The sequence below is a fragment of the Sus scrofa genome, chromosome 9 (genome assembly GCF_000003025.6).
Source record: "Sus scrofa isolate TJ Tabasco breed Duroc chromosome 9, Sscrofa11.1, whole genome shotgun sequence".
NCBI classification, from domain to species: domain Eukaryota; kingdom Metazoa; phylum Chordata; class Mammalia; order Artiodactyla; family Suidae; genus Sus; species Sus scrofa.
This window is the reverse complement of record NC_010451.4, coordinates 89,719,085-89,739,575: the sequence shown is the minus strand read 5'-3', so window position 1 is coordinate 89,739,575 and position 20,491 is coordinate 89,719,085. Positions and strand designations below refer to the sequence as shown.

Sequence of the window (20,491 nt, the reverse complement as noted above, 5' to 3'; positions counted from 1 at the left end):
CTTCCCCTGGGCAACCACAAGTCTATTCTCCAAGTCCATGATTTTCTTTTCTGTGGAAATGTTCATTTGTACTGTATATTAGATTCCAGATATAAGTGATATCATATGGTATTTGTCTTTCTCTTTCTGACTTATTTCACTCAGAGAGTCTCTAGTTCCATCCATGTTGCTGCAAATGGCATTATGTCATTCTTTCTTTTTATGGCTGAGTAGTATTCCATTGTGTATATATACACCACATCTTCTTAATCCAATCATCTGCTGATGGACATTTGGGTTGTTTCCAAGTCTTGGCTATTGTGAATAGAGCTGCAATGAACATACAGGTGCATGTCTTTTTTAAGGAAAGTTTTGTCCTCATATATGCCCAAGAGTGGGATTGCTGGGTCATATGGGAGTTCTATGTATAGATTTCTAAGGTATCTCCATACTGATCTCTACAGTGGTTGTACCAGCTTACATTCCCACCAACATTGCAGGAGGGTTCCCTTTTCTCCACAGCCCTTCCAGCACTTGTTATTTGTGGATTTATTAATGATGGCCATTCTGACTGGTGTGAGGTGGTATCTCATGGTAGTTTTGATTTGCATTTTTCTAATAATCAGGGATGTGGAGCATTTTTTCATGTGCTTGTTGGCCATCTGTATCTCTTCCTTGGAGAAATATCTATTCAGGCCCTTTGCTCATTTTTCCATTGCACTGTTGGCTTTTTTGCTGTTGCGTTGTATAAGGTTGCTTGCATATTCTAGAGATTAAGCCCTTGTCAGTTGCATCATTTGAAACTATTTTCTCCCATTTTTTAAGTTGTCTTTTTGTTTTCTTTTTGGTTTCCTTTGCTGTGCAAAAGCTTTTCAGTTTGATTAGGTCCCATTGGTTTATTTTTGTTTTTATTTCTGTTGCTTTGGGAACAAATGGCTTTAATTTTTTTCACAAAATTTCAGATTGCTGGCAGAGTGCACTTTAGAGAGGCTGATTGTGTCATTGTAAATGGAAAAAAATACAACTATGAATAAAGATAAAATCACTAGAAATTACATATTTAAGTTAATGGAAAACATGACTCAGTTTACCAATATTGTTATTGACACAAAACTTTTAAATCATACTTATATTACAGAAAATAAAGTACATATACAATTTAAACAAATTACTTGATTGAATTATAATAAAGACATTTAAACTTTTTCTACCCATAATATAAAGGTAGCTCTGATTTAAGTAATTAAGTGTTCATACACAGGTAAGCCTATGATTTTTTTCTGCTAAACTCAAAGCTTGGAATAATGGAATCTTCAGAGTGGATCATATGACGCATTTCACTTACAGACGTGGAAGATAATACCTAATTCTGCCAGAAACTTATCCTCTCCATATTCGCCTGGCAAAGGAATATAATAGAATTTTGGGAATCTGAATATTCATTGAAAGGAGCACTGAGAGAGATATTGTAGGAGAAAGTCCTCACTAGCTCAAAGTACTCTAATATGTACCACAAAATTTGGGAAGTTCCAAATTAAAATCATTCTCCCTACATTGTCACAGCTCCAGCAACATTTTACTCTCTCTTTGCTGAAATCTTTGAACCTAATTAACTGGACAATTTTTCCCTCTGGGAACAAATTCCCAATTTTATAGCAGAAGTTAATGGGAAAATAGATTCATTTTGCAGCCAACAAACTGCTTTATAAGTAAATGTGCCTTTAATTAAGTGAGGGATACAGGCTTTATCTCACTTAAGCAAATTTAGTAATTTTTGTTTCTTTTTAAAAATCTGAAGGGAAGATGGTGTGTAAACAGAATATGTCTGTATTTGAATACCATGATTCCACTGATACAAGCAATAAAGGAGACCAAAGCATGCCAAATAATTACCAAGTTCTCTTTCCTTGCATTACACAAAGATCAAAATATGTTAACTCTAACAGCATCACTGCACTGACTGTGCATTTACTAATTTAAAATATATGTCTCTATTTTTCAGGAGCTCTTGATGAGTTCCCTGTTCCTTTATTTTTCCATTGTGCAGAACCACTATCAAATCTGCATTCTGTATTGTGGAGAGTCTGTGAGCCACCATTAGGCACGTCCTCCCCTTACTGGCCTTATCAAGGGCGTGCTGAACCACCTGAAAGAGAGAAGGGCCTGTGATTGCTAGCTTGGGTTAGGTGCTAATCAACTTGCCCAAGTTGAAATGATTAAGGTAATCTATATATATTTATTGTGTATTTGCTTATCTCCAAGGAAAATGCCCTACTTTGTGAAATACTATACTCAACAGAAAGCCACAAAAAGTAATAGTGGACATATTATTTAAGACTTTTAATAAGAAAAACTTGGAGTTCCCATCGTGGCTCAGTGGTTAAAGACCCAGACTAGCATACATGAGGACTTGGGTTCAATTCCTGGCCTCACTCAGTGGGTTAAGATTCAGCATTGCCGTGAACTGTGGTGTAGGTTGCAGACCCGGCTCAGATCCCAGGATCCCGCGTGGCTGTGGTGTAGGCTGGCAGCTACAGCTTCGATTGGACCCCTAGCCAGGGAACCTCTACATGCTGCGGGTACAGCCCTAAAAAGACAAAAAAAAAAAAAAAAAAAAAAAGAAAAGAAAAAGGAAAAAAAAAGCTTTTGTGACAATGAATAAAAATTACATGGTTATGTGTATTAATAAGTGGTTCCAAAGTCAAAGCCAGAAATTAATATTTCAATACCTAAGTGGAATTTTCTAATTCACTTACTTCATTTCTTCTCACAGTTTTTGTGGGTTTTTTGTTTATTTTTTGTCTTATGTATAATTAAGCTGTAAAACCATCCTAGCCTAACAGCATCTCACCTCAATGATGTTACAGTGCTGTATATGAGAAATAAAAATGGAGGATGAAAACCAATACTTGCTGAACATATAAAATATTCCAATGATGGATATCTCATTTAAATCCTTGCAGTAACCCTGTGGGGAGCATTTTTATTTTTCTAATGAATAAACCAAGATTTGAAAAGTCCAGGTCACCTGGCCTAGGTCACACTGTTAGTAACTGATGAATTCAGGATTATAGCCTAGGTTATGTCTGATCCCAAAAGTCCTGTTTTATCTTCATAACACCCTATCATGAATAATAATCATCCACAAATAGCACCTGTGTGGTGATTAATTACATGGGCTTTTACATAGGACACCCTCTATTAGAATTTAGGGAAGTTACTTTTCTAAGCCTTAGGGTACTAATCTATAAAACGAGCATGATAATGAAATAAGCTAATTTATCAAGTTGTGAGGACTGAGACTGTAGCTGTTAACAGGCACTCGATAAATATTAAAGATTATCATTCATTCAATGTCTATTTGCTTCCTTGTTTCCTTTCCTAACCAAACTAATAGTCTATAGAAGGGAGAGTAACTAGCAGGCTCCAATAATAGTGTAGATTATTCTTTTATATATGTAGACTGCCTTATTATATTGTTTGGTATTACTAGGATAATAATAAAATAGGGAAGTAATTTTCCTTGGGCTTTTCCTTGAGTGAAGAAATATTTTAAGAATTGAGTCCTTGATAATGAGACTAAAAAGACTAATTCAAGTGAGAATACCTTTCTAAAACGTGAGATGCCCTGTGTCCCAAATCTCCCACCTTCCCACCAGCTTCTAATCTTTTTTTAAAGGCCAAAATCTTAATTAGAACTGGTGATACTTTGACTACAATTCTCTCCAGGTTTTCTCCCTCAAAATGACCTTGATTTCTCCCATGACACTCCACTCTTATATTTGATATTATATTCTGAGATGAAAGAGGAGGATGTTACCTTTTCACTTTCATTATCAAGGGCTGAAGTGGCCTCATCCAACAATAAAATTTTTGGTTTTCGAAGAAGAGCCCTTGCAATAGCTAGTCTTTGTTTCTGGCCGCCAGAAAGCTGTGTTCCTTTCGGTCCAACTTGTGTGTTGTATTTCTATTACAGGAACATGCAATTAAGAAAGCAAGGATTGGGTTATTTAAATTAGCATGGCAACCGTGGGCGAGAGCCATCTAAATATTTCAAATTTTGCTACTCTCTAAAACGTGTGTCCCAACAAGTGCTGAAATCTATTCTCGGACTTTGTTGCAAATAAATGCTAAACCAGCAGTAAACACTACCATCTCATTTACATATCTAATCTGATCACAAACAGCAGACCTTTGCCATTTTGCTTTTACTAAGGAATTGTTCAAATTAAAGCATAAGAAAAAAAATTATTGGGAAAAGAAGCTCCTAGTAAACACAAATCTTTTCCCATTAAGTTAAATTATCTTCTATTTTCAGGTCAAAATGATTTAAAGTATCATTTGAAAGAAAAGCATTGGGTTCCTTCACTTTGGCTCTTGATATACCTCTATGGGCACATCTCTCCAGATACTGTGAGGCTATTCTTAGTGGTGCAGGTATCTTCCTGGAAATAATTTAAGCTGACATCTTGAGACAGTCCATTCTGTCTCAGGTCATGATGGTGACATTTAGCACTTCACAATATTTCTACACTCTCCTACTTACTAATGACCCCCTTTTCAGTATTACCTATGTAGAAGGATAATGGACATTATTCACATATCCTAAAACCATCATAGTCTGCTAAATCACAATGGATCAGTTAAGTTGGTGCAAGCAGGCTACTACTTGCTTTCTAGATAGTTCCGTTGACTCTGCTTCCCTCCAACGTTTCACATTGCTTTTTAGAAGCCCTTGCCAATTTTTTAACACATACATGCCACTGGTACCTGGACAAGAATATATGCATGGATCAGCTCCACTAGGAAAGCAGATCCAAGTGTACAACCTTCCAAAGATGGATCTTGTAGCAGCATTATGGAGAAGATGGGACACATGATTAATGTACTATTTATCTGTCTTAGTATCCTCAAGAAGCCTGAATCATCTACTTTTCCCACCACATTTGGCTGCCTTCAGGAGGTGCCATTCCAGAAGAGTGGAGAGAGCCTGTGATATAACCTTATAATACATGTGTCTCCATCTCAAAGTTCATTTTTCAACTTAAAATGCTCAGTTGCTTACTTTATATTAGACAGGGGGTATATGACTTACTAAAGCCAAGTAAAATCATCTGTTCTGAAGTGAATGCTTTACAAAGTAAGAAGACTTCAGCTAGCTCCTCTATGATTTTATCTAGGACTGCCAGCAGGCTAGGCCTCTTCCTCCTAAAATGCACTTTATTATAATTGGAATCATAGGAATTCCTGTTGTGGCTCAGCGGTAACAAAACCAACTAGTATCCATGAGGATTCGGGTTCGATCCCTAGGGTTAAGAATCCAGCATTACTGTGAGCTGTGATGTAGGTGGCAGATGTGGCTCAAATCCCGTGTTGCTGTGGCTGTGGCATAGGCTGCATGTGTGGGCCTAAAAAGCAATAAATAAATAAATAAAATTTGAATCATAGGGCTATGGATAATCAGGAAAAAACTATTTCGACACAGTGCAATCCCATCTAAATTAGAGAATTCAATCTTAAGCCAAAAATTGAGAGATGATTAGATGGGAGTGATAATGGGCTTATAGCTCTTTATGCCAGTACAGCTTAAGTTGTACAGATTCCTCTAATACAGCTGAAGATAAAGCAATACTAGCTTAGAAATCCCTTCACATTTCTTGGCCTTCTCTGGCTTGCAGGAAGATGTAGGTCTCAAGAATGAATTGGATGAAAATATATTTCAGATGTTTTTGCCCATGATTAAACAGAATAGATTCACATTATAAATGTGAATATACATAGTCTCAATAGCAACCCGAAAACATTTTCGGACACTCAAACTGGAGGTTTTTGGTTTGTTTTTAATGAATACAGAATTTAATTCTTTTCTGCTTAAACTGAAAATCTAAATCAATTTTATAGCAAACACTGTGTTAGTGAATGCCCTGAAATCACCTGTTTTATGAGACACTCAATGGCAATGGCTATTTGGTGTGAAGCTGGGGCTCAAAACCAGTTGAATCCTGGAGGAAACATCAGAAAAAGTCTAATCCTAAGACAACTGCATTCTGGAGATTTCTTGCAGGCCCTGGAAGGGAGTTTCAGGGTGGTTCCTGTGGTTGAAGTCCTACTCAGGGAGCTCTAATGTGGCTTGACTGAGAGCTGCCACTGTGAGAAATTGTGGGGACTAGGGGACATCTTCACCTAAGTGTTTCTCAAAGGATCCTCAAGACCAAGGCAGTGTTGTCTCAACTCCTCTCCTAGGCTACTTTTTCCAAATGACTGCAGGATATCTCCATGGCATATACTACAGTTGTGTTATCCTTAGCATGCTCCAAGGTGACTCCTTGCTATTTACCCTTCTGGTGAACTTCCAGACAGGTCCATAATCCTTTACATGAAACCTACAGGGCTATACTTGTTTAAGAATTCTATTTTTTTTTTTTTTAACTTTAGAAGAAAATACACTATAAATTGTATATACCATATATTACATATATTTAATATGTGATATATATATTATTTAACACTCCCAGAAAGGGCTGGGGAATCAACCAGTAATCAAGTATGTTAATATTTCCATAGAAATATGTGATAACTCATTCTAATTAGGATTAATAAAGACTACAGATAGCCTCACATCACTTGGGCCACAAACAAATTTGCATCAAACATATGGTCTTTGTGTGCTGGGGGGAAAAGAAGGCACAGAGTTTCAGAACTTTTGGAAATAGGAGTTGGGGGAAAAAAGTATGGACCTGCCTCCAGACTGTTGTAATGTACCTTTTATGCAGTCTCTGCCATTGACAAACAGTCACAATTTGCTCTTGAATGAGCAAGTGAAAGGCTGAGCTTCAAATGCACTGTTTTTCTTTAAAGATTTGATCATGTCTCTTTCTCTGCCTGAAAATGTCTAGCAATTTCCTATTTCCAACAATACAGAGTCCAAACTTAGCCTGGAATGTCAGAACCTGTGCATTTAGTTCCTGCTCATATTTTGTTTGGTTTCTTCTTCTCAACCCCCCAGTTTATGCTCAGGACTTTAAATGTATCCACTCCCCCGACCCTCAAACACCTAAAACCCTTTTACATGAATGTGTTTCTGTGAGCTTATTCAGCCTCCTAAGAATGGAGTTGTCCTTTCTCTGCCTAGTAAACTCATACACATTCTTTAAAACCCAATTCAAAACAGCATCCTCTGTATGGTTTTCTCTGAGTTCCAAGAGACTTTGTCATTCCTTCTTTTGTACTCTTATGATATACTCTTTGTGTTTTTATTCCAGCAGGTTGCCCAGTGTATCATGTACTTTTTTGCTCACTCTCTAAAGACAACCTGGAACTAAAGTCCTGACAATTCCACTTTTGTAATATCCTTTACATCCTTTTCCTTGTTTTATTTCACTTTATAGTTATTAATTGAGGCCTTCATATCTTAACCCTGGAAATAGCTCCTAAGTGACCTCCCAAATTCCTTGTCTTGTCTTCACTCCAAATGGTCATTTACATTGCTGCTAGACTAGTAAGTAGTTCCACTGTCCTATTCCAAAATGATATTTTGGCACCATATTTCTTTCTTCCTTTCCTTTCCTTCTTTATGGCTGCACCCACGACATATCGAAGTTCCTGGGCCAGGGTGCAGCTGTGGCAATTCGGATCCTTAACCCATTGTGCCAAGCCAGGGATCAAAGCTGTACCTCTGCAGTGACCTGAGCCACTGCAGTCAGATTCTTAACCCACTGCACCACAGTGGAAACTCTAGCACCATATTTATTTATGGTTCTACCTATTTGGGGTGGGGGGGTAACAGTGATATGGAGGAAAACTAAAGTTAAATTTAAAAACACCAAGAAACAAAGCTATTCTTTCTTTTGGAAATAACATCATCTTGATTCTCAAAGTTTATTGTAAAAAGCACACTGAATCTCTACAGTATACAGTTTTGGGTAAATCTGAGAAATAGTACAGTGAAAAAGAAGGAAAGATGATAAAAATTTTAAGAATACAAATCAAATGGTACAAATATAAAATGGTTAGCATTTTATCATATATTAATTAAAGAAAAAAAAAACTACCAGAATTACGTGGATAATAATCTGACCTTGAGATGTTCCTGTCGTGGTGCAGAGGAAACAAATCCTACTAGGAACCATGAGGTTGCAGGTTTGATCCCTGGCCTTGCTCAGTGGGTTAAGGACCCGGCGTTGCCGTGAGCTGTGGTGTAGGTCACAGACACGGCTCGGATCTGGCGTTGCTGTGGCTGTGGCTGTGGCGTAGGCCAACAGCAACAGCTCTGATTAGACCCCTAGCCTGGGAACGTCCATATGCCATGGGTGCGGCCCTAAAAAGACCAAAAAAAAAAAAAAAAAGACACAAAAAACTGACCTTGAGTCAATAATTCAGTGAATGCCTTGGTAAAAAAAAAGAGAAAGATAGAAGGTTACAATTTTTATAAAAATATATATTAATCCTTCTTTATTGTTAGTAATGCAGAACTTTCCTAGAGAAAGATATATTGTATTAATGGCCCACTTCTAGTTATAAGCACCAATTAGTATGGACAGGAGACCATAGATCTAGCAGTAGAAAAAAGAGTGTGGTGACCATTATCCTCCCCTAGGAACAAGGTACTAGATTAGTTATTTGATATACAAGTTATTAAACTTGGGCATTTCCTTTTCAAATGAGCTAGAAAATCACATTATAAAAGGTGTTTCTAATCAAAAGTCAGTATCTGTATTTTTATTTTATTTGCACGTGTATTTAAGTATAAACAGATATTGTAAGAACTTAGTTGCAATTACAATTAGTGTCTCTGTGTGCTACTTCTGGATCTGTGTCAGTGCTTGCTACACGAAAGCCTTCTCTACAGTTAACCAAAATTTTAAACTTTTCTGAGATTTTGTGTTAGATGTCACAGTCAATGCAAAGAGGTGACAAAAATGGCCTAGCACTCTAGTGGGAAAAGGAGACTCTAAACAAATCAACAAGCGCCAGGGTGATTTGAGATTATGATAAGCATCTTGAAGACTATGTGACTGGCTACAGGGGTGGTGGGGACTCTAAGAGAAGGTGGCCAGGAAAGGCCTCTGCAAAAGTGACATCTGAAAGAGCTTGAAAGTTAAGGAGCTGGTCTTCAAAGAGCCAGAAAATGGGAGGTCCCAGCTGAAGAAATAGTAAGTGTAAATGTCCTGAGGTAGGAAAGAATGTGGTGTATTCATGAGACAGAGAGGCCAGAGTGGCAGGAGCAGGGTGAGCACATGATGAGTAAGTTGCTGGCGAAGCAAGCCCAGCCACATCAGAGAAGGCCTTGCCAGGCACATAAGGAGTTTAGACTTCATTTTAAATGCAAACTATGCCATTAGAAGGTTTTAAGCAGGGAGGGGTATAATTTATGTTTTTAAAAAATCCTTCCAGTGGTTGTGAGGAAGAATTGTAAAGGGATAAGACTTCCTGGAAGAAAGAAAATAGATTAAGAGGCAATGAAGTGGTCTGGAGAGGGATGATGGTTGTGTAGATGTGAGTAGAGTATAAATGAATAGAAGGTGAAGAATCAAAATGTGAAAATTAATTCAGTGAATATTAATAGTTTGGTCTTAGAAAAAAATAGTCACACAAAAATCTCAAGTTTTGCTATTTACTTCTAACTTTATCTTAGACCCTGGCAATAAATACATTGTATAATCCAAGAAACACATAAAAACAACCACTTAGGGCCAGTAAGATATTTGGACTTACTTGGCAGCTTTGTAGTTCAAGATTTCAGACATTTTCTTACCTCAGGAAGACCTTCAATAAAAGAATGGATATTTGCTGCATCTGCTACTTCTTTTATCTCATGTAAAGGCACAACACGGCTGTTATCACCATAGGCAATGTTCTCAGCAATGCTACAGTTGAAGAGCACAGGCTCTTGAGAAACAATTGCTATTTGGGAACGGAGCCACTGTACATTCAATTCCTTTGCATCCACACCATCAAAAAGCTATCAAAAGCAGAATGGAGAACAATACGTGATGATCCAACAACTGTATCATGTTACGGTTCATTGTATTCAAACATATACAACTCATAAAAAGAAGATTGGAATTCAAGCTGTTTCATAATACAATGTTACCCAAGGAGGGCTCACTAATAATAATGTTGTATAATAGCAGACACATGTAGCTGACTGAAGTACCAACTCCTAAACTTACCTGACATTTCTAGGCATGGCTATATAATCAAAGACCAGTCCAGAGTCTATAATAAAGTCTGGTGCTCTGTACTGAGGTCAGATGAAAAATGACCAAACTCCACTGAAACAGGACCCCACTTTATTAAAGCCTGGAGAGAGGGTAAGTGATACAGTAGTCCGCATGTAGACATATGTTATTTTGTACAAAACCATGTTTATTCATATTGGACATATAACAAAATTGAACTGATATTTGATGAACATACTGATTACGTTACAGGAACTCTTCAGGTACCAAGGAAACAGTAATAAACAAGACAAAGCTCTTGCCCTCCTGTAGGCTTATATTCTAGTAAAAAAGGCAGGCTTATAATAAGCACACCAACAACTTATGAGACTCAGAAAAAGAAAGTTATCATGAAGACAGGATAATGGGATAGTGAGTGACTAGAATGTGGTGAGGATTTGGGAAGCGGGTGGGTAGATGCATATATTCTATAGTGTTATCTAAGAATCCCTATCTAAAGAAGTAGAATTTAGCAAGAACAAAGGCCCTTGAGTGTGTTTAAAGAACATAAAGAAGCCAGTGAGACTGACACACAGTGCACAGTGAGGGAAGAGTGGCAGGAGAGGAGTCTGGACAGAGAAGGGCAGGAGCCAGTTCATGGAGAACCTTAATTTGGTGGTATGAACTCTGGTTTATCCTGACTGTGGTGGGAAATCACTGGAGAGTTTAAAGGAGGGAGAGTGCTATGCTATGTGCAAACAGATGAGTGTTACCTAATTTTGGTACTCATTGTTAACTCATTGTTTTCTCTGGTAACAAGGGAGCCATTTTGGGAACACCATTTTGCAAACTGTCTTTGAGACCCTGTGATGGGGAAAAGACTGTAAATTGCAGCAGAAGGATGACTAACATGACACTCTTTTACTTTTATGGGCTTATAGTTTTTTCTGCGGGGGTAGGAGGAAACAGAACAGGAAGTTGTCCTTGTGTGTGTTATATGGTGATGGCTGGTGGAGAGAATAATTGGAAATCTGAATATTAGAGTAAGGAAAGTGCCAGGTCAGAAAAATAGTTCTTGGAGTTCAAAGGAGGGAGAGGTTGTTTTTTTTTGTTTGTTTTGTTTGTTTTTTTTAGATCAGGATATAGAACTTAATGGAGCTGCAAGGAAACTCTAATCATGTAGAAGGTTTTGAGAGTTGCTAGAGTGAATAGCAGGAAGCCTGAACTGATGCAAAGAAACTACTATCTCTGCTTTAAACTCGAACAGAGTAACAAAAAAGCCCAGCTGTTGATATTAAGCCCATCTTCCAACACCTGTATTCTAAAAGAATTCCATGGATTATAAGATCAAAATGTCTGCTCTATAATGGTTAAAGAATCTTTGGATCTTTTTTCTTAGCTTTAAAGTTTTATCCATCATTTATGTTATTGGTTTGCTTGTTCTCTTAGTTAAGGAATAGAGGGGATGGAGTTTGTTTTTTTTTTTTTTTTTCCTTAAACTACTACACTGTTTGCCCTCCTCAAATCAGTGAGGATGCTTAAGCCCAAGGGAATGTTTAATAACAGCCCCACTAACCCCCAGATGAGTTGTATTTAATTTCAGTCTTACCACTTGTCCTTTCACTGGGTCATAAAATCTTTGCATAAGTTGGACAGAGGTGCTTTTCCCACAGCCACTGCTCCCAACAAATGCTACTGTCTTTCCTTTCTCAATACTGAGGGATAAGTTGCGAAGGATGAGAACATCCGGGCGACATGGATAGAAGAAAGAGACTTCTCGAAACTCTATATTCCCTTCAAATATATCCTGTAAAAAAAAGTTGGCAGTGTTTAGAAGGATGACTTAGAAAGGTTGTAACAAATTATAGCACACTGGCTGAGTGCTTTCTGAAAATTGTGTCTGTTTCTACAGCCATGTTAATTCTAAAAATTGTATTCCTCCCTGTACAGAGTTGCTAACTGTCGAGATTTCTGTATCTCTCATTTTTTTCTTTTCCGGGTTTTTAGGGCTACACCTGTGGCATATGGAAGTTCCTGGGCTAGGGCTCCAGTAGGAGCTGTAGCCGCTGGCCTACACCAGAGCCATAGCAACTCAGAATCCGAGCCGCATTTGCGACCTACACCACAGCTCACAGCAACGCCAGATCCATAACCCCACTGAGTGAGGCCAGGGATGGAACCCGACTCTTCATGGATGCTAGTCAGGTTCCTTAACTACTGAGCCACAATGGGAACTCCATATCTCTAATTCTTATTATCTTCATTTCTGGACTTTACTAAGTTCCTAAAAACACTACTTTCCTTCAGCTTTAGGACCTAGTCGTCAGATCTGCAGATTAGCTGTTTGCTCTAAACAAATACATCTTCAAAAAAATTAATTTATGCTTTATAGACATTTATTGCTTAATTCAGAAGAGCTGGCATCCTCATAAACCATAAATGTATAAATGGTAAGTTGGACCATGTTTTACAGTGAATATACAATTTTGAATTATCTGTTTTTAATTGATTATTATTTGGCAGTGACACTTGCCTAAATGTTATTTTTCTCCCTATGCTTCAATCTCTTTAGTGGTTGATAACTTGTAAAGCAATACTCATATATACCAGAGATGTTTATAAAAGACTTTCCAGAACTATCACTAAGTGATGATTAAATTCCCCTTATAGATTTGGTTTGTAAGATTTTAGTTTCTTTTCATGTTTGCTCTCAATCAACTACATTTGAAGTAGTCAGGTTTAATAGTCATGCTCAGCACATCTGAGCCCAGTACATAGGTTGGAGGCAGGGGTAGGTGGAAGGGAGGAACAACAAACAATGTTTGACAAAGAAATTATCCTGTTGTCAAAGGAAAGAAATGTTAACATGTGGTTAAGAGTCCTAGAATTAGAAAACAATATCTGGAAGCGTATATGCCAAAATATTAAGTTTAGTAGTAGGTTATTTTTAGCTTATTCAATGTCTTCTATTTTGCCCACTGTAATACATGAATATTATTTGTGAAAAAAAGTTTAAAAAAAAACCCAGGATACTGAAGAATAATGGAAAATAGAATTATTTCTGTGTATGCTCTGGTGCCTTTTGGAAAGGCATAGAGAGATATTCTAGACCTCTGGACTTTAATACATTTAAAATGTATTCTTACTGTTTTAAACATTTTATTATGGAAAATTTCAAACATCTATAAAAGTAGAATAACATATAATGGTCTGCTATATGCCTATCTCCCAGCCTCAATAATTATCAATATTTGCCAATTTTGTTTTGCCAGACTTTAATTTTTTAAAGCATAGGGAGTTATATTTAGAAGTAAGTGTATGTTAAACATTAAATAATTTTATAGTCTCTATAAGGAACATTTCCACATTCTATTCTGGAATATATGTAAATCCACCTTGTATACGGTTTCTATGAGGACATTTATCAGTGAGATGCTCAATCTCTCTAATGTAATATTTAGAAAGAAATGAGTAGTAATATTATATATCTAAATCCTAGATTTAAAGTTTCCTGCATTCTTTATTTTTCAAAAGATAAATATGAAATCTTATTTGATAATGCTCTCATGTATCTTAGAGCATTCTGTTTTGAGAATTTGAAGATGTTTTTATTTTTGTCACTAACAACCAGCATTCCTTTTAATAATTACGAAGTTCTTCTGATAATGTATGATTTTAAGCAATCATACATATAAATCTACTGTTAAAAATCTAGAGGGAAATATTTTTAAGTGAAAATCTTCTTTTAAGTATACACCTAGTAACTATTCTTCTAAATTTAAAATGTCTAGAAAGATCTTGAAATTGAATATATATTAAATGTACAAGACCACTATTGGAAGGCTTATTTAAAAATTTTTTTTTCATTTTTGCCACCCTGAGGCATATGGAGTTCCTGGGCCAGGGATCAGTTCCAAGCCACAATTGGGACCAAAACTGCAGCTGTGGCAATGTCAGATCTTTAACCCACTGTGCTGGGCTAGGGATCGAACTTTCACCCCAGTGCTCCCAAGATGCTGCCGATCCTGTTGCACCATCGCAGGAGCTCCAAAGGGCTTATTTTGAAATTATACGCTCTCCCTATTGTTTCCCTTTTAATATTCAGTCTTTTAGAATTTGTCACTAAATATGTGCATGTGTTTTAATATTTAATAATTTAATAAATATAGTTCTCTTTTTCCCTCCTTTGCTTACAGATATATTTCTCATGAAAAATCTGAAGCAACAGGGCATTATTTACTTTGTATATGTTATCAGAGAAAAACATGAATATATCCTTACCTAAGACTATAATGCAAATCTTTATTCAACACTAAAACTTTTGCTGTCCAAATAAAATCAAATGTGTAAATTAAACCTTTGTTCAAGAACATTCCCATGGCATCAGGTAAGTAAAAAAAAAAAACCAGGAGCATATATTTTTAAATATAAAATATGTACATTTTAGTAGTAGATGTAAAAATTTGATTAAGCCATCAATGGAACAATGGGCAAAAGACCTGAATAGACATTTCTCCAAAGAAGATATACAGATGGCCAACAAACACATGAAAAAATGCTCAGCATCGCTGATCATAAGAGAAATGCAAATCAAAACTACCATGAGATACCACCTCACACCAGTCAGAATGGCCATCATTAATAAATCCACAAATAACAAGTGCTGGAGGGGCTGTGGAGAAAAGGGAACCCTCCTGCACTGTTGGTGGGAATGTAAACTGGTACAGCCACTATGGAGAACAGTTTGGAGATACCTTAGACATCTATACATAGAACTTCCATATGACCCTGCAATCCCACTCGTGGGCATCTATCCGGACAAAACTCTACTTAAAAGAAACACGTGTAACCGCATGTTCATTGCAGCACTATTCACAATAGCCAGGACATGGAAACAATCCAAATGTTCATCGACAGATGATTGGATTCGGAAGAGGTGGTATATATACACAATGGAATACTACTCAGCCATAAAAAAGGATGACATAATGCCATTTGCAGCAACATGGATGGAACTAGAGAATCTCATCCTGAGTGAAATGAGCCAGAAAGACAAAGACAAATACCATATGATATCACTTATAACTGGACATCACAAATGAACATCTCCTCAGAAAAGAAAATCATGGACTTGGAGAAGAGACTTGTGGCTGCCTGATGGGAGGGGGAGGGAGTGGGAGGGATCGGGAGCTTGGGCTTATCAGGCACAACTTAGAATAGATTTACAAGGAGATCCTGCTGAATAGCATTGAGAACTTTGTCTAGATACTCATGTTGCAACAAAAGAAAGGGTGGGGGAAAAAATGTAATTGTAATGTATACATGTAAGGATAACCTGACCCCCTTGCTGTACAGTGGGAAAATAAAAAAATTATAAAAAAAATTTGATTAAGCCATAACAATTATTTATATAAGCTTTTAATTATTTATAGCACTTTCTTTTGCAGTTATCAAATAATGCCTTCATTTAAGTTTCTACTTAGGGAGCATGCATATGGACAATTAATAATAAATGGACACTTAAAATCAGGGAGTTCCTAGAGTTCTATTGTGGCTCAGTGGGTTAAGGACCCGATGATGTCTCTATGAGGATGCAGGTTCAATCCCTGGTCTGGCTCAGTGGGTTAAGGATCTGACGTTGCTGCATGCAAGCTGTGGTGTAGGCCACAGCTGCAGCTTCAATTTGACTCCCTGCCCCAGAACTTCCAAATGCCACAGATTCAGCAGTAAAAGGAAAAAATAAAAATTAAAAAAAAATCAGGGAGTTCCTCAGTGGCCTAGTGGTTAAGGATTCAGAAAATGGCCCTTTTTCTCTACTGTGGCTTGGGTTAGAGCCCTGGCCCAGGAACTTCCACATGCTGTGGGCTTGGCCAAATAAATAAATAAATAAAATCATAGTTTTTCTTACTGTTTTTGTCCCTTCTTGACTATGGCTGTCTATAGTCGGTTTCTTTTCCAACAAAGCAAACAGATGTGCAGCTCCAGATTTGGCTCTTGAATATTCAGGTGCCAAAACAAGTGTTTCTCCAATGGCCATAGCTCCATATGCAACTGCAGTAAAAACTCTATCAAATGATAAAGCATTTGAATCTCAGTTAGGTTCATCTTCAAACAAGTACTCTAAAAGTAAAGGAAAAATCAAATACAGGAATATAATCTTTTGGCACAGACAATACCACTAATGACCAACAACGATATCTCTTTTATAATTTTCTACCACACAGTGATCATCCCTTGCTCTGTACATCAAAATAATCTTTGGAGTTCAGGTAATCTTAAACATTTCTCTTCTAATTATAAAGATAGATCAAAGGTCATAACTAGTGAATATAAAACTTCTTAGCCACTTTGATATAAGGCTTATTTGCTTGGAGATTTGACAAAGAATTCAACTAACAATAGGAAGAATGAGTCTAGTAGTGAGATCTGAATTTACACAGTAGATATCAATGTTTTTTTGGGGGGTTGCATATAATGTAGTTAGAACAGATAATTGATGCCAGATAATTCGTTATCTGCCTGAAGTGCTACATGATTTAAAGAGAGCAAAGCATGGTGTGGGTTTGACCCCTGGCCTCACTCAGTGTGCTGGGGATTCGGCATTGCTGTGAGCTGTGGTGTAGGCCAAAGATGCAGCCTGGATCCCGTGTTGCTGTGGTGCAGGTGGGCAGCTGTAGCTTTGATTTGACCCCTAGCCTGGGAACTTCCATATGCTGCAGAAAGCAAAAAAAGGGGAAAGGGAATAAAAGAAGACAAACTTACGCTGTATTTCTCAAAGTCTGTACATTTATATTGAACTAAATCCAAAGTGTTTCCAGGGCTAACAGGAGCAAAGAGGAAGAGTTTTACTATACATATGTGTATGAAAACCTAAGCAACAGATTTTCTAAATGCCTGTGCATTGGGGAAGAGGCATAAGAGTGAAAATGCTATTGCCTTTTAAAAAATCCTCATTTCAGAGAAGCTTCTACAATAATAGAGATGGGTGGAGACAGCTTCTACCATAAGAAATATATTGCCCTTTTCTTTTTTCTTAAGAAAATACTAAATTGCCTTGCTGATAAACTAATGTTATGAGCACAGCAAGGGATTCTTCTGCTAAAATTCCTCTTGTGCATCTCCCTCTATAAGGCACACTGTCATTTCTGATTTTTTTTTTTTTAGGGTGGCACTTGTGGCATATGGAAGTTCCCCAGGCTAGGCGTTGAATTGGAGCTGCAGTTGCCAGCCTACTCGACAGCGACAGCAATGCCAGATCCTAACTCCATCTGCGACCTACACCATAGCTTGCAGCAATGCTGGATCCTTAACCCATTGAGTGAGACCAGCGATCAAACCTGTATCCTCATGGATACGAGTTGGGTTCATAACGTGCTGAGCCACAACAGGAACTCCCACAGTGTCATTTCTGAAAGAGAGACAGCTTACTCATCCTGGTAGCTATAAAACATGAAAATACATTCACACTTTCTAGAATGAGTGAAACATCTTTATTTTATACAATAAAATAAAATATGACTTCCACAATTTATATAATTCTAAGAAAGTTTCTGGTAATATCCTGAAGAAACCCCTAAGGTTTTAAGCAGTTATAGAGAGCAGCTTGGGATTCATCCCCTAAGTTTATATTTCTTAAACTGAGATCTTCAGATTCTGTGCCTCAGAATAATATGGAATGTTTTGTAAAATGTAGGGTCCTGGCCCTACATGAGATCTACAAAGCTCTGGGTTAGATTCGTGGGGTGAGCTCCAGGTACCTGCATTTTTTATCAGCTTCTCAATTGTTGAATTGGGAAAAAAAATGATTTAGAGAATGGCACAAAGTTCTTTTTTGCTTAAAGAGGGTTTTAGTAGGAGGGAGTTTTCTTTGTAAAATCTTCCATTCATATAGCTGATTAGACAGGAAGCCATCTGCCACCTTAGATTCTGGAAGACACAGAGTCTTCTAGGCCAGGTATAATTTAGTGTGTCTAAAGGAGCACTTGTGACACATTCTTGGTAGTTGGGGACTACTATGGGTCTCTAAGAAAGCTGGAGACTTTGCTATTAAAGGCAAATCTCATCTGTTCACATTTTGCACAGGCCAGTACCCATATTTCCTAGAGCCTCTCTCCTTTGTCCATACTATAAAAGTATGGGTATCCTTACTTTGTTTGTGGTCTGGATGAATGACACTCAAATCAAAAGTGATACTTGTGGTCCTAGCTCAGATAGCTCCAATTCTTCCTTCCCTCATGGCACTAGGAAATACCAGTGTGTTCATTAATCTTTGCTCTCATGTTAGTAGTTCTACATATGTTCTGACAGCTAAAGTGCTGTGTCTCCAGAAATAACTTTCAATTTTTTAGTGAAAAAAATCCAGCAATTGTGGTAGGCCATTTGGAGGAGGAATTTTTGTACGGAGGCCTTTTGATTCTCCTATATTTTAGGGTCATAAAATAACATTCGGCAAGTTATTTGTTCCATTAATGTTAAGTCTCATTCTGGCTCTGGATATTTAATGTTTGAAAAGAATGTAAGAATTAAAAAAATAATTTTATAGAAAGATTCTATGAAAGTTTGTCACAGAATTAGTAATAATGATAATAATAATAATAAATGTTTACTAAGCAAAGCCCTTAGCATCTTGAATCCTGAACTTGAATCTGTGCTCTGTCACTAGCTGATTAAGTGACTTGAGCAAGTTAGGTAACCTCCCTGCATCTTAATTTTCCCTATCCCTAAAATGGGAGTCATAATATTTCACAGAGTAGTTGAGAAGGCTAAGCAGATAATATCTGACAAATTTTTAATACTAAGGACTCAATCAAGTTTGTTATTACAGTAATTATCATATGCAACAGGATGGCTGGCTGTCTTAAGAGGCCCCTTTCAAGAAATATCCTTCCTGATGTCACTTGCAGACATGATAGTGATTGCTTGATTTTGAGGTTGTTTCACTTTCTAAGAAAATATTTGCTTAGTTTTTTTTTTTTTCTTTTTTTCTTTTTAAGGCCTCACCTGCAGCATATGTAAGTTCCCGGGCTAGGGATCCAATTGGAGCTGCAGCTGCTGGCCTATGTCACAGCCACAGCAATTCCAGATCAGTGCCACATTTGGAAGCTTCACCATAGTTCCTGGCAATGCCGGATCCTCAACCCTTTGAGGAAGGCCAGGGATTGAACCTGCATCCTCATGGATACTAGTCAGGCACAAGGAGGTTCCCAGGCGAGGGGTCGAATCGGACCTGTAGCCACTGGCCTGGGCCAGAGCCACAGCAACATGGGATCAGAGCCGCGTCTGCAACCTACACCACAGCTCACGGCAACGCTGATCCTTAACCCACTGAGCAAGGCCAGGAATCGAACCCACAACCTCATGGTTTCCAGTCGGATTCATTAACCAGTGCGCCACGATGGGAACTCCTGGATTTGTGTTTTAAAAGATCAGCCTAACTATCATGCTAAGTGAAGTCAGCCATACAATGAGACACCAACATCAAATGCTTTCACTGACATGTGGAATCTGAAAAAAGGACAGACTGAACTTCTTTGCAGAACAGATGCTGATTCACAGACATTGAAAAACTTATCATCTCCAGAGGAGACGGTGTGGGCGTTGGGGGGATGTGCTTGGGCTGTGGGATGGAAATCCTGTGAAATTGGATTGCTATGATCATTATACAACTACAGATGTGATAAGTTCATTTGAGAATTAAAAATAAATAAATAAATAAAAGATCAGCCTAACTACTGTGTGGAGAATGGATTATAGGAAAACAAGAGTGGGCACACGGACATGAGTGAGCAGGTGTTTAGAGTGGTCCAGTCAAAACAGGCAAGGATGTAAAAGGGAGGGTAATATGGGTAAATATGGTGACAAATATTTTGGAGTTAGAGTTGTTAGAACTTGGTTGTTATATATGGTGAGTGAAAGCAAGAAAAGCATGAAGGACAATTCTTAGATTTTTGCATTGAGCAAATGTGTGGATGGTGGTACTGTTTATTAAAGTGGAACTGGGGAAGAGAACCTTTGGAAAGGAAAAAATCTCAAATTCTGTTTTGGACACATCAAGCTCTTAGACATCTAAGTGGAGATGTCCAGTAGGTAGCTGGATGAGTGTGTGGTGTTCAAGAGTAGGGTCAGAGTTTAGAAATACACAGAAGGGAGTCATCAGGACACAGGTAATATTTAAAGCTATCAGACTGGATGAAATCACCAATGAGAGTGTGTAGATGAAGAGTACAGAGAGCTCTAAAGCCCTCTAACACATGAAGGCCCAGCAGAAAAACAGGAGTCAGTAAAGGAAATAGAGGAGGGGCCAACAGCAAAGGATAAAAGGCTAGGGAACACAATGTTTCAGGAAGGAGAGT

The 20,491-nt window shown here is 37.7% G+C and overlaps 1 protein-coding gene across 10 annotated transcripts in view; it reads right to left on the bottom strand.

The window, feature by feature from the left end:
- The window catches only part of ABCB5 (ATP binding cassette subfamily B member 5), a 131,094-nt gene that overhangs the window by 12,301 nt on the left and 98,302 nt on the right, over nucleotides 1-20,491 (bottom strand). For 5 of the 10 annotated variants that reach the window (XM_021063418.1, XM_021063419.1, XM_021063423.1 and 2 more), the window contains 5 exons: nucleotides 16,048-16,204; nucleotides 11,749-11,946; nucleotides 9,734-9,940; nucleotides 3,800-3,946; nucleotides 1,076-2,125 (listed from right to left, as the gene is read on the bottom strand). In XM_021063418.1, coding sequence (XP_020919077.1) covers nucleotides 1,928-2,125; nucleotides 3,800-3,946; nucleotides 9,734-9,940; nucleotides 11,749-11,946; nucleotides 16,048-16,204 — 907 coding nt within the window. In that variant the 3' untranslated portion in view covers nucleotides 1,076-1,927. Of the gene's footprint in view, nucleotides 1-812; nucleotides 970-1,075; nucleotides 2,126-3,799; nucleotides 3,947-8,340; nucleotides 8,366-9,733; nucleotides 9,941-11,748; nucleotides 11,947-16,047; nucleotides 16,205-20,491 lie in introns of those variants that run through there. The other 5 variants (XM_021063425.1, XM_021063424.1, XM_021063426.1 and 2 more) reach the window with 5 other exon arrangements.